We start from the raw sequence: 13,164 nt of genomic DNA, 5'->3' as shown, positions 1-13,164 counted from the left end.
ATACTTGTTAGTAAAATGAGCGGCTACTCAGAGAATCAGATAAACTCCCACAATGTGGAAACGCTAGTATGACTTTGCTAACGTCAGCAGCCAGTGGAGATGTAGCCACCGCTTTTCTTATAAATATGCTTGTATGAAATGTCACACAAATGTAGTTTTAGGTATTCGGTTCTGTACGGAGAGTGGAATTGGAAAGTTGCTTCTTTATCACTTGTTGTCTTTTCCATTGAATAGCCTATCACTATAATAATATGCACAGATGACTTCTGCAACTGAAAAAATTCCTTTTAATGATGCTAAAAAGGTTAGGAACCCAATATACTTAGTGAGCATTTAAGGTGTGGGCTCTCCATTTGTCTCTAACTTTCAACAGCTTTTGCATAAATCAGTAGTACAAGCAAATATAGGAGAGAAATATTCTCCACATGCCTAACTCTCTTCCTCCACCAACCTCCTTCCTAAATTGACCCTTCACTGTGAAATTTCTGTCTAATCTGTCTTGCTATAGCAAGACTCTACTGCAATTCACATAGATGTCACATTACAGCCTGCAATAGTAGTGTATAGAGAAGGAAGGGGGAGAAGTGAGAGAAAAGAGACACAGACACAAACCGATACTTTCAGAGCTGAATATGAAATTGCCATCTTACCTTTAAGAGCTTGTTAAAATTATTTAACAATAAGCTTGTTTAAATAATAATAATAATAATAAAAAATCATACTTGCCTGTCCTTGGCGCTCCAGTGTCCTCCCAACATGGTGTGGTCCTGCTACTTCAGCATCTTCTCAAAGCTAAAAAGCTTGCTAGCTGTGACGTCACGGATCCCTTCCCTTCCAATGAAGCTGCTGAATGGCCACAGCAGTCACGTGACCTCTGAGGTCAATCAGTGTTTTCAGACAGAGACATGGGGAAACTCACGGGTATTGACATCGCTTGCGGCGGGACAAAAACGGATGTCCCTTAGGACTGGACCACACTGGGAGGCATTGGGGAAAGGTAAATATAATGAGGTTTTTGTTTGTTTGTTTGTCCACAGTGCGCAACATAATAGTTTACAACCCATGGCACTGTAGCTAATCTCCTTGAACATGGATGGAAGAGAAAAATTGATGAAAGGTTGCAACACAGGATAGTCTGGATGATGATTAAGCAGTCCCAATTAAGTGCCAAAGAAATTCAAGCTGTCCTGCAGGCTCAGGTGCATCCGGGCGAGCTATCCATCCACATTTGAATGAAATGAAACGGTATGGCAGGAGCCCTGGAAAAACATACCTGACCTGCATTGATGAGGTGCTGGGTGAAAGATTGGAGATACAAATGTATTGCACAATGCAAAACAATCAGTGGAGATCCTTTTTTCTCATAGATGCTAAGGGAGAGTTTGGAGACTCCCCATGCCAGGATGTGGGAGTTTTAAGCCCCTTGCAGATAACCGTGGCATGGGTCAGTGTGCTATTGGGATTTTTCCACCCACACACTGACCCGTTCATTTTTGTTGGCCCATGCACCCACCCGAGATTGAATTACACAGTCCTGTGTGCAGGTAGACAGTCTGGGCTGCAAAACTCAGTTCAAGTCCCATTGCTTTCCGTTTTTACAGCTTTGCTTCTGCGTCTCCTATTCATTGAATGAACAGGGCCGCAGTCGCCCTTGCTGTGCAATCCCGGCCAGCGTCTAGGACATGGTTGTGTGCAACCTGTCTTAGTAGTAGAAGGGGGGAGGAGTTACCTATTCCACTAAAAAAAAATGTAAACAAAAAATCCCAATAAATTATACAATTATTAATATTTAATAAACCATACGCATAGCTTTTTATTTATTTTCATATGAATTCAGAAGTGTTTATAATTGTTATCCTATAAATATGCTGTCCTATGAATATAAGGCCCCTATATAAGTCTGATACAGATGAACATTTTTTTTCCCAAAGCTGCTTCCTTCTCTTGGCCATTTGTTGAATGTTCTCAGAAGAACTTCCTATCTTTTCTTTCTTTTCCTATCTTTTCTTTTCTTCCTATCTTTTCTTTTCTTGTAGTCTCTCTTGTATTCTCCTCAGTTACTGGATTGATTTTCCTGAATTAGAGGAGCGTTACTTGCTGCTGTCTAACCATGTCCTTAGATGTTTACTAATGGAGTCCGTCAAGCTGTGAAAAAAAATATAGGAGTTAGTGGTTTGACCTACCAACTCCACAACCTTCCACATACATGTTAAATCGTCATCTAGTCCTGTTGAAATTGTATAAAGTATATGGCCGCCGCCATCACACTGTTGGCTGTGACTGACTTTTTTTTTTTCTGTGACTCTTACATTGGCCACATGATGAACAAGTGGAACCATAGGGATCAGTAAAATATCTTTTCAAAGTAAGAAAAGGTTTAGAAAGATTAAATATGTCTTTTTTTGTTTTATGGAAAACTAGAATTCGTAAGATTTTCTACAAGTGGTATATAGGCTTATTATATTTTCGGATTTCTCTGCTACTTTTTAACTTTAGAATTGGAGAAGAAAAGTGGCATTTCCTGCTGCAGAACTCTATTTCAGATCCTCTTGTTTACATAGCGCTCAGATCAAGAAACCCAGACATCAGAATATACAGTAGCTTAAAAATAAAATACGGGTGTAAGGAAACAGTCTTGCTCCAAGCATACTGAGCTACGATCTTTGGTGCTTACCATTTGGGTTTTTGTTTCCAGTATTTGCCTCCAAAACATCTAATATTTTCCTTTTTTTCAGGAATCTGAGTTTGAGCCTGTGAAGTTTAACAGTGTTATTGAATGTGAGAAACCAAATAATGATTTGAGCAGATTTCGTGGTTACATGTGAGTATTTTAGTAAGAATTTTTGTAATAATGCACTTTGTGTAATTTGTTTAAACTCTGCTACAACAGTGTAGCACAATGTTCACGTCTGCGTCAGGTTAGCCAATTCTTCTAGTTCCTCCTAGGATCAAAAGAGTGATCCATTGAGTGTCCATTTTATTTTCTCCCAGCTGAAAGTTGGGCTTGTAGGACTTTTTCTGCAGGGATTTCCTATTGGTTTGTGTCTCACGGACACCTGAGACAGATGTGAACGCAGCTTTAACTTGGCATTGCCTTACCCATAGGACATTACAGCAAGTTCTTACCAACACTGATTAAATAAAGTACTTGTTCCTTGGGGTAAGAGAGAAGCTGCTGGCTTCATGCAGGGCAGGAGCGTAGCAATGTTGCAGGCACCTGTGCCAGCGTCTACACTCCCCGGCATCCGCCTCTCTATTACAGCGGATGCCGGGTCTGTATTGGTGGCCCCCACCCCCCCAAATGTAAACTACCCTCCCCCTCCAGGCTAGCTCCCATGCACTTAGCCCCTCCTCCCTCCCCCCTGAGAGCAGCAGATACATCATTTGACTTTTGACCAGATAAGTCAAGGGATGTGTCAACAGAGAAGTGAATAAAGTAAGATAGTGGACAAACAAAGCAGTGTAAAGCAGTGTATTTAGGAAAAGTCTTACATTCAAATTATCAAGAAGTATAGATAGGATCCTTGTGATGGGACAACCTCTTTAATTCCCCCCCCCTCCCCATAGACTTCTATGTAAATCTGACAACTCTATGAGTCTGTCCTGTGAATGTCATTTTAAGATGTGGGAAGAGGAGAGCAGTCACATAATTGGAGAAAGAGAGCATTTTTCTCACACAAACATTAAGAAGTTTTGGACCTCTCTAATATAGTTTTGTGGGGGGTTTTGTTTGTTTTTTAAGTATGTGATTTTCTTCCAGAATCTCTTTACAAAATTGTCTTACTACATATGTTTATATCAGGGTTTACACATGTTCTAACACTTGCTGAAAAAATATTTACTGTGTGGCTGATGATTATGATCAATGATGATACTGTTTTACTACAGTGAATGTGTTCTTGCCAGTGATAATACACAAGACATTTATTTAGGGGTTGAACGTGTGTTAATAAAGTGAGTTTGTTTTACTGACTCCGCAGCTCTGTATTACACCATAGACTGTCAGGTAGTTCTTAATTTCTTGGTTGTATGTTATTTCTCCCCTCCATGGTTCTCATATGAGTCATTTCAGCTGGTTGTTTGTATCACTACTTTTTCGGAACAGTTGATGGGTTTTGTCAGGTCCATTGCAGAATAGAGAGATTTTTACGAATATGTCCAACTCAGTCTAAGAACGATCGAATATTTATGTATTGGTTCCAGAGAAATCTGTCCTCTAAAGCAATTGCATAAGGTAGGGTGCCTGTAAAATAAATGTGTAGTTTGGTTCTAGGACCAACACAACATAACAGTATTGTTGGAAACTAGGTATGTTTATAGTTACGCCCACCATCCACAAGTATAGCAATGCTAATTCTTGGAAAAGTGCTATGGATATGCATAAAATCAGGATTGAACTTTGGATGGCTTGGCTGAGTAGAGATTAGGAGTGTAAAAAACCCTAACCAAAACAAATTAATTAATAGCATCTGAATGAGAATTCACGACTATTAATCTTACACTTGGAACTAAGGCTGGGTGATTTTGCCAAAAAATTGCATCTGAATTTTTTTGTCAAACCTAGGGCCAATTTTTGATTTTTGGATAGACAGAATATATAATTTTATTTATTTTTATTTTTTAAAAAAAAAATGCAAAAAAATTATTTTAGTTATTAAACCCTAACTTTTGTTTTGTGGAACTGTGTAAGTTGTCTTTTTTGTGATAGAAGATGTAGTTTTAATTCTTACCATTTTAAAGAAAAGTTCATTGTTTTGATCACCATTTTATTGGATTTTTTTAAAAAAATTTTTGCTGCCATACTAACTAAAAGGCTCCCGCAACAACAAGTGAGAGGAGGGACTCCACAGGGGAAAAGCGCTAGTGCGCTTGGGGAAGGTGGGAGGAATGGCGCACAGGGGGATGGTCCTACCAACATTTAATGTCCATGATCAGAAAGAACTTTGATTGCGACATTACCACCATGGAGACCCAGCAGTTATGGCAATTGCTCTACTTGTGAGCAGGTGCCATACTGAATGGCCCAACAGAAGGGGTGAAGCACAAAGGGCAAGAAGAAGATAATGTAGTCAATTATACAAATTCCTAAATACATTTAGTTTAGTTTGAGTCTGATGTATTGGTGAAGAGAGTGCACCTCTCAGTGGTCAGTGACCGGCTGCTGTGTCACTGGAGAATGGGGAGTGGGATGACTAGAGGAGTGCTTACCTTGTGAAGAGACAGACTCTAAAACCGCACACAGGACCTGTATACAAACCAGAGGAGCTACCACCAGTCTAGTCGGAGGCCTAGGGAGAAGTAAGCACTTGTTGTGTTTTGGTTTTTTTTGTTGTTGTTTTTTTATGTTTATATCCACCTTAGCGACGCGATGAAACAATAACATTATGAGCTGGACAACTCCTGTAATTTTCCTACAAATATCGGCAGCATCTAGGTTGTACTGTACTGTTTGAGTTTTTTCGCCAATTCATCAACAAAAAGTGATATGTGAACCAAACCTGATACAACATATGTATGAATATGAACATGGGGGGAACATGTTTAAATGAATTGACTTTCTTTTTCTGTAGGGTCCATAAAAATGGAAAGAAATCTGGTCTTTACAAGGAGAATCTCCTGTTACGAGGATGTACTCTTAGAAATACCGAAGTTGTTTCTGGAATAGTTGTCTATGCCGGTATGGATTTCTTCCAATATTTCCACTAGTTAAAGATGTTGGCCTTTTAAATATAAAAGGAGGGGTACTATGTTTGCAGAACACTTCTGCAGGTAAACGGAGTATTAAAGGGAACCTGTCACCGGAATCTAGCATATGAAGCCAGCTCCACAGCCGGATAGGTGAGGGTTACCTGCTCAAACCTCAATATTGCCCCAAAACCCAGGGTAAAGTAAGTTGGATAGAGTGCTACATGTACAGTGTATTCATGTCATGATGATATGGAGTAAAGTGTTTTACTCTGTACTATGACCCTCTCTTTACAGTTTATGAAGACTATCCTAAATGGGTAGCATCATATGCGGGAGCAGATAGGTAGATAGATAGATAATAGAGTTTTTACTACTATGGTTCATTTTTCCCTCTAGTAAAAGGGTGGTGGTTGACTGAGCTTTTATCCCACTGTTGTAGCCTCAGAGGGGTATTGTTTTATAGTTTTAGGTCCCCCCCCTCTCTCATGGTTTTAATGGATATATGTTTATGTTCCACTTTATATTTGCCATATCTGTCTTAAATAGTCTTCCATATAAGTCAGTAGAAGGCCATACTTCAATAGCTGTCCACTGTTTGGTTGTCAGCCATTCTTCGCAGCTCTCCCATACATATGTAAACTTTTTTTCAGCCGCGCACCCACATATTCCTAATGTGGACAGGAAAAAGCTGCTGTTAAACACTTCTGGTAGTGTACCTAAACTTAGGCCTGGTTCACATCTACGTTCGGGTCATTCTGTTCCCCTCTCTGCATGAAAAATGTGAGAGAAGACTTCCTTATATTAATATTTTCCTTATACTTAATGGAGAAAAGTCCTGTAAGCAGCACTGTACTTTCCACATTTTTTGTGCTGAAACCACACAGACCCCATTATAGTCTATAGGGTCCGTGGGTTTCTTTAGGTATCCGCTTTTTTACGTGGATTAGGTTTCCATTTGGGGTGTTCCCAAGCAGACTCGCTGAACAAAAACCTATGCACAGATGTGAACCAGGCCTTACGGACAGTTTTTAATTTTCTGACTGTAATGGTGTCATTAATACATTTTGTAAATATACTTTATCAACACATTTTTGATCATTTATGTGAAATTCTGTGTCTCTTTATCCTTCTCCTTGCTTCTGTATTGAACTTTTCCTGCCTGTCACTGAGTAATTGTGTATGGAGTATGGGCTTGGAGTATAAGGCTGTGTAAAATGTAGAGTAAATGTCACTAATATCTCAGACATTATAAAATGTACAACGCTAATATTGGAGTACTATGTATGTTATTTACATGTTACAACCGCTTACTTCATACACAGTGTAATACGGAGGGAAGGGGAGGGTCACTTCAAACAGTTATTTCTCAGACATAAGACAAATACGTTATGGAGTTGCATATTAATATACTAATGCAACTGCGTTTTCAATCCGTAATTTCTCTGGAAGTAACATACATTGTACTGCAACCTTAGAATCTCCTCTTTTATATGACACAAAAAGTAAGTTTGTACATTTTATAATGCCGGCTATATAAGTAGTGATATTTTCTCTACATGTTACACAGCCTTGTACTCCAAGCCCGTACTCCCTATACAATTACTCAGTGAGAGGCAGGGGACAGATCTTAATATAGAAACCAGGATAAAGAGATGCAGGATTTTACAGAAATGTATTAATGACACAAATACTGGCAGAAAATCAAAAGTATTCTGAAAGTTTAGTTACGCTTTATAGGGTTGAGCACATTGAAATTCTCCATAAACCTGACCAAGTGGATTCCTAGACAAGTAGGTTCAGGCAGAATTGCTGTTATGTGTATAGGCACCTGAGTGCTTATAATGCTTTCAAATAGTTAGATGTTATGTTTCTCCATTTCTCTAACTCCCCCCCCCCTCCCCCCACGCCAAAAAAAAAATAAAAAAAAATCAATCAATATTATTCTATCATTGTCAATTTTGCAGGTCATGAAACCAAAGCATTGCTAAACAACAACGGACCTCGATATAAACGTAGTAAGCTTGAAAGGCAAATGAATACAGATGTCTTCTGGTGTGTGCTGATACTCCTAGTTATGTGCCTGCTTTCAGCTATTGGTAAGACTTGCTCCTCACAAAGTACTTAGCACTTTAATTGTTGTAGGATTTGGAAATTTAAGCATCACGTGGGTTTTTTGGGTTTCATTACAGGTTCTTTTTCTCACTTCAGCTGTATCTATATATTTTTTATTTTATATTTTTATTTTTTTATTTTTACGAAAACATGAGGAGAGGCAGCAGGGAAGGGTTAAAAAATAAATATGCAGTGGTACCGATAGTGGCTTGAGTGGTGACATCACGGCGATAAGACTGCTGCAGTGAGTTGGTGCCCTCAATTGTATAATGGTGAGAGCGATGATCGACTGCAGCTGTCCTGAGGGTGTGACCTCACCATTACAGCCACTCTGTGTACAAACTGGGTAATGGGGGTGGCAGCCGGCCCACCACAGGGACAGAGGAGAGGATGCCAGTAAGCAGAAGTACATATTTATTTTCTTTCCAGATGTTTTAAAGAATACTACTGAAGCCCAAAAATTCCCATGGTTTATAACCGTATCCTTGGGCTTCTGATTCGGCACCTCAAATTTTGCCTACAGGATTTTTTTTGTCTGCAATTAACAGGTTCTTCAATGAAGCCTCCGACACAGATATAAACTTTACTTTTATTATTAGACAAGTCATTAGAGGAAGAAATTTACTGTTTGTGACCGTTATGATGATGTATTTTGATGTTGTCAGAGTCTTTAGCCTTGCGGTAGAATTTGACTCTCTTGACTGTTAAAGGCAATGTAATTGTGTCTTTAAGTAATACCTAGAAGCCTGTTAATCATTGTTTACTACCGAGTTCTTTGTAAGTTAGACACACTTGCCTCTCTCTCTTTAGGAATTTTTGAGATTTTGTGTTATTTTTGTTACTGCAGCAGAGAAAAACATTTCTATATTAGTAATGTTTTGTTATATTGGTGTACAATGTATATTTAACTTTGGAAACACAAGCAGCGTAAAATCATGGCACTTACGAGGATATTGACTCAGCCCTGGGAATGTAGATGTGTAAGCTGTCTGACTCGTGGGTTCCAGAATGAAAATATTAACATTATGACAAGGAATATACATTGCACATTCACAAATGTGTTGTTCTAAGGGATAACAATCTTACAGTTGTTTATAAGAAGACGATTTAGCCTTGTATTATTGTTCTAGTGTAACCTTGTAAGTAACCAAGTATTCTATGTTATGTACACGTGCTATGATTTTCATGAACTTGTATTGTTTGTCTCGTGTTCCATTGGTTCATGTGTTTGGCCATGTCTGAGCACGTTTGTGATAAATGAAGTCATTAGTAGAGTGGATGTTTCTCTTAACACAGACACATTACACCCTGTCCTGGCATGTTTCTCCATTCACATATCATTGTATTTATTTTTTTATCTCTTGAAGCTTTCCTAACAAATTTTAGACGCCTCATCTCTTTATATAATGTTTATATTATCGTTCAGTTGACATTTTTTTTTAATTTTCTTTTTTACATTTCACCAAAGACCTATTTTTGGTATGTAATGATCGAGGAAGTAGAGCACAGTATCATAGTCCTGGAAACCCCTTTTAAATGTTGACCTGCTTTTTAGTTAGAGATCTACTACATTTTTGCAATTACTTTTATCCATATGCCCAGGTAAACCAACACATTCTAAGTCCCAGCCAGGAAGGGAAACAGAGTTGTACACCACACTCTATTGCTAGGTTCACATCTGTGCAGGGGTCTCCGTCGTTTGGGTCCTTAGGGGAACCTGAACAATGGAGAGCCGGGCTACACAGTAACAGTAGTTACCCATGGACCTCAGATTTTTTGTTTCTGATTATTGAACTTTGGTCATAATTTAAAAAAAAATAAAAAAAAAATATCAAGATAATGGTTGTACAGCCTGACAAAGGTATCAAAGTTACAGCCTTACTTACTCTATTGGAAAAACAGATCTCTCTCCTTCTCTCCTCTCTCTCCTCTCCTTTATGCTGCACTCCAGGGTCTAATTTCCATACAATGAGAGTCCAATCATGGAAGGTCAAGTGTCTCTAATAAATTGGCCATTTCGTGTGTCCATGTGTATAGATTTTCATATACATATATACCAATTTGCCAAAACCTGTCAGAAGAGGTGTAGGTCATATGACGATATATTTAGGGTAATTTTTGCATATCACAGAGGGGAGAGATTTAAGGGAACATTCCAGCAAGGCTGTGGCTTCAAAATCAGGGCCAGTTTTGGGTAATGTCTTAATATCTTAGATATTAAATAATTTATGAACGGTCAGCCATTTATGCAGGAATCAGGCTGTGTTTTTAAAAAAACAAACAAAAAAACAACAACAACAAAAAAAGGTTTAGTCAGTGGTAAGGCCTACTGACTCCACAGCAATGTATTCCAGTAAACTGACAATGTCAAGGTCTGGAGTGCTCAAAGTCCAATATGTTGTGGCTCAAGGGTAGTCGATTAGGGACAGGAGATATCTATAGAGGACAGAGATTTTTCTATGGTAAATATGCTTAACTGTAGAGCCTGGTCTTTTAGAACATTTATATCAATCACAGATACCATATAGCAGAAAATGTAATATTATAACTGTATGACCAGATTTATGTCTTGGATCATATTATTATTCAAATAAAACCACGCATTTGAGCTTATTCTTCTAATTTCATTGACCGTATCCTGATGAATGAAAGGTACAATGATAACATATTGTAATCTCTCCTTTTAGGTCATGCACTCTGGGTATGGCAGTATGGAGAAAAGAGACCAGTGTTTGATGTCCTCGGGAGCGATGGGAATTATGTGAAGCCACTTCTTTCCGCAGTCTATTTATTTTTTACCATGATCATTGTTTTACAGGTAAAAATTTTATTGTTGAGCATCCATAGGCTAGAGGCAAAACAAGAAAAGCATTTTTGCCACTACTATGAATTTTTTGGTTATATTGGTAACCTCTGAAAGATTTTAATATGATCTGCTTGTTATTTGTTTGAAAAGAGTGTTTTGACTTCCTGTTATTTAATAAAACTCTTATAAATGTTTACAAAGCTTAGTTTGCTGTTAAATATAACTATAATATAAAATTTCCGTATAATCATATAGTATAGTATAAAATTTACATATAGTATGATTAGGTTCCTGCTTTGGAGGAAATAGAAATTTCATTTGTGTGGATAAAGCTGGCAAAGAATATCCGGGACCGCCCAAAATGTGATGAAAAAGTCTGATGCGTTCTGGCTCAAATCTCTGTTGGAAAGTTTTTTTTCCAAAGAGTCTTTGCAGACATAAACCAAGCAGGGAGTACTAGATTAAGCGAAGTTCTGCAGCCTGGAAACTGAGACAGCATGGTTATGGATGGGATTACTTATACGTGAGTGACCTAAAATATATTCTAAAATACAAGATCTGTACAAAAGGAGTAACTCAATCAGTAGTAAGTAAATCAGGTATTGTCACCCCATCTCATGGCTGATACAAGATGATGCTATTTATTTAATTCATAGAAGTTAAAAGCATTGCCCTTATTTATTTATTTTTTTTAACAGGTGCTCATTCCTGTTTCTCTTTATGTTTCCATTGAAATTGTTAAAATCTGCCAAGTGTATTTTATTCACCAAGATAAGGACTTATATGATGAAGAAACAGACTCGCGTCTTCAGTGTCGAGCTTTGAACATCACTGAAGACTTGGGTCAGATACAGTATATCTTCTCAGACAAAACTGGAACTCTAACTGAAAATAAAATGGTGTTTAGAAGATGCACAGTCTCGGGGATAGAGTATTCTCATGATGCTAATGGTGAGTTTTCTATACTGAATGCGTGCCTAAGTCAGGGGAATTAGAATGTGATAGGCTGATATGGCTCTTTACTGTGTGCATGCAACTTTGCAAAATATCTAGGTAATTACATTGCTTCATATCCCCTACTTCTACGGTTTCTGACAGTTCCATAGACTTTGAATGGAGTGGTTAAGTAAGAGCTTGATGGCCTAGCCATTAAGACTTCTGCTCACTTTAATCATATGTGATCAGGAGGCAACAGGGGACTTTGGACTCTAGGCCTACATTCACATGACAATAGCGAAAAACACATTTTTCACACCCGGGTGGGAGGCCCCTTTCACAGATCCCTCATACATTACAATACTTGTAGGGATTTGTGAAAACTGTCAAAAATACTGTATATTGATCGTCTGTGATAATGGACCGACAAAAGATCAGTCATGCGAATAGCCCCCATTCACTGACATTGAAAGTAATGCAGTTTAAAAATTTAAATTTACCATGTTCATTTGAATGTAGGTCAGGCTACATTCACATTGCAAAAAATAGAGGAATTTGCAGTGCACTTCCTCCTCACATTCATTCCTCTTCTTGATTTGCCACTGATTTGTCCCAAGTGATTGGGCAAGATTGAGCAGGGTGCTTATTTTTACATCTTCCTGCTCTGATCTCTGTCTTCCATTTGAATACAATGGGTGTCCTAATCAGTACAGAATCTAAAGCTGTCTTGGGGGCAGAAGTTGCCTCAAAATCAGAGGCAGATTTCTGTGGAGTTTCTACAAACTGATTCTGATTATCTGTCAGATCAGATATTGATGGTTCATCAGTATGAAAAATCCATTTCATGATCGATCATTTTTCCTGTTTTAGGACAGGTCAAATTTGTTTGTTTTTTGGTATATGCAGTTTTTAAGGTTTGTTTGTTTTTTTTTATTGATATTTTTTACAATTATTTATGAAAAAAACTGCACCCCTCAAATAATTCAAAATGGCATTTGGGAAGTGGTTTCATACAGATGATCAATCATGTATCTATGGCCAACAAAATCATACCGCAAGTGAGCAGCTGGCATATAAACTTAACCAGGAGCTCTACTACCATGACACTAAGCTGTGAGGACACCCCATCCTGACAGTACTCATCCATAGTACTCTCAGCTCAGTGTCATGGCTGGGCGGTAAGGAAAGCCCCCTCATACAGTGCAGAGCTATGGACGCTCCTTACAGCCCAGCTTGGTTGTCATGAACATCGATCTGACAGTGAAGATCTATCAGTAACGGCACCTATAGCTCTTGCCCCATGGCACATAAGGAGAAATCTGGCAGTGTGTAGAATTCAGCGCACTGTCTGCTTTCTAGCGGTATATAAAACCGCACGTGCCCGAGGACTTGAAAGGTTCTCTTTAAGCATTTCTCCCATAAATTATTGTAATTACACGTTTTGGTTTTTGTGGTGTTCCAATGCATACAAAGGAAATGGAGAAAAAAAAAAGAAGGCAACTTGGACATAATTTCAGGCAAAACTCTAAAAATGGACTGGACAAAATAGTTGGCACCTTCTTAAAATTGTGGGTAAATAACATTTTCAAGCATGGGATGTTCGTTCAAACTCTTCTGTGGCA

The 13,164-nt window shown here is 38.3% G+C and overlaps 1 protein-coding gene across 1 annotated transcript in view; it reads left to right on the top strand.

Annotated features, from left to right (window-relative positions):
- ATP10A (ATPase phospholipid transporting 10A (putative)) overlaps positions 1-13,164 on the top strand; it is a 97,133-nt gene that overhangs the window by 41,655 nt on the left and 42,314 nt on the right. Inside the window, exons 3-7 of the mRNA XM_075265208.1 lie at positions 2,736-2,821; positions 5,571-5,677; positions 7,653-7,784; positions 10,488-10,618; positions 11,305-11,557. Of these exons, the coding sequence (XP_075121309.1) occupies positions 2,736-2,821; positions 5,571-5,677; positions 7,653-7,784; positions 10,488-10,618; positions 11,305-11,557 (709 nt within the window). The remainder of the gene's footprint in view (positions 1-2,735; positions 2,822-5,570; positions 5,678-7,652; positions 7,785-10,487; positions 10,619-11,304; positions 11,558-13,164) is intronic.

This window comes from Leptodactylus fuscus, chromosome 2 (assembly GCF_031893055.1).
Source record: "Leptodactylus fuscus isolate aLepFus1 chromosome 2, aLepFus1.hap2, whole genome shotgun sequence".
NCBI classification, from domain to species: Eukaryota; Metazoa; Chordata; class Amphibia; order Anura; family Leptodactylidae; genus Leptodactylus; species Leptodactylus fuscus.
Note: the sequence above shows the minus strand (reverse complement) of the source record. Positions and strands in the feature narration are given on the sequence as shown.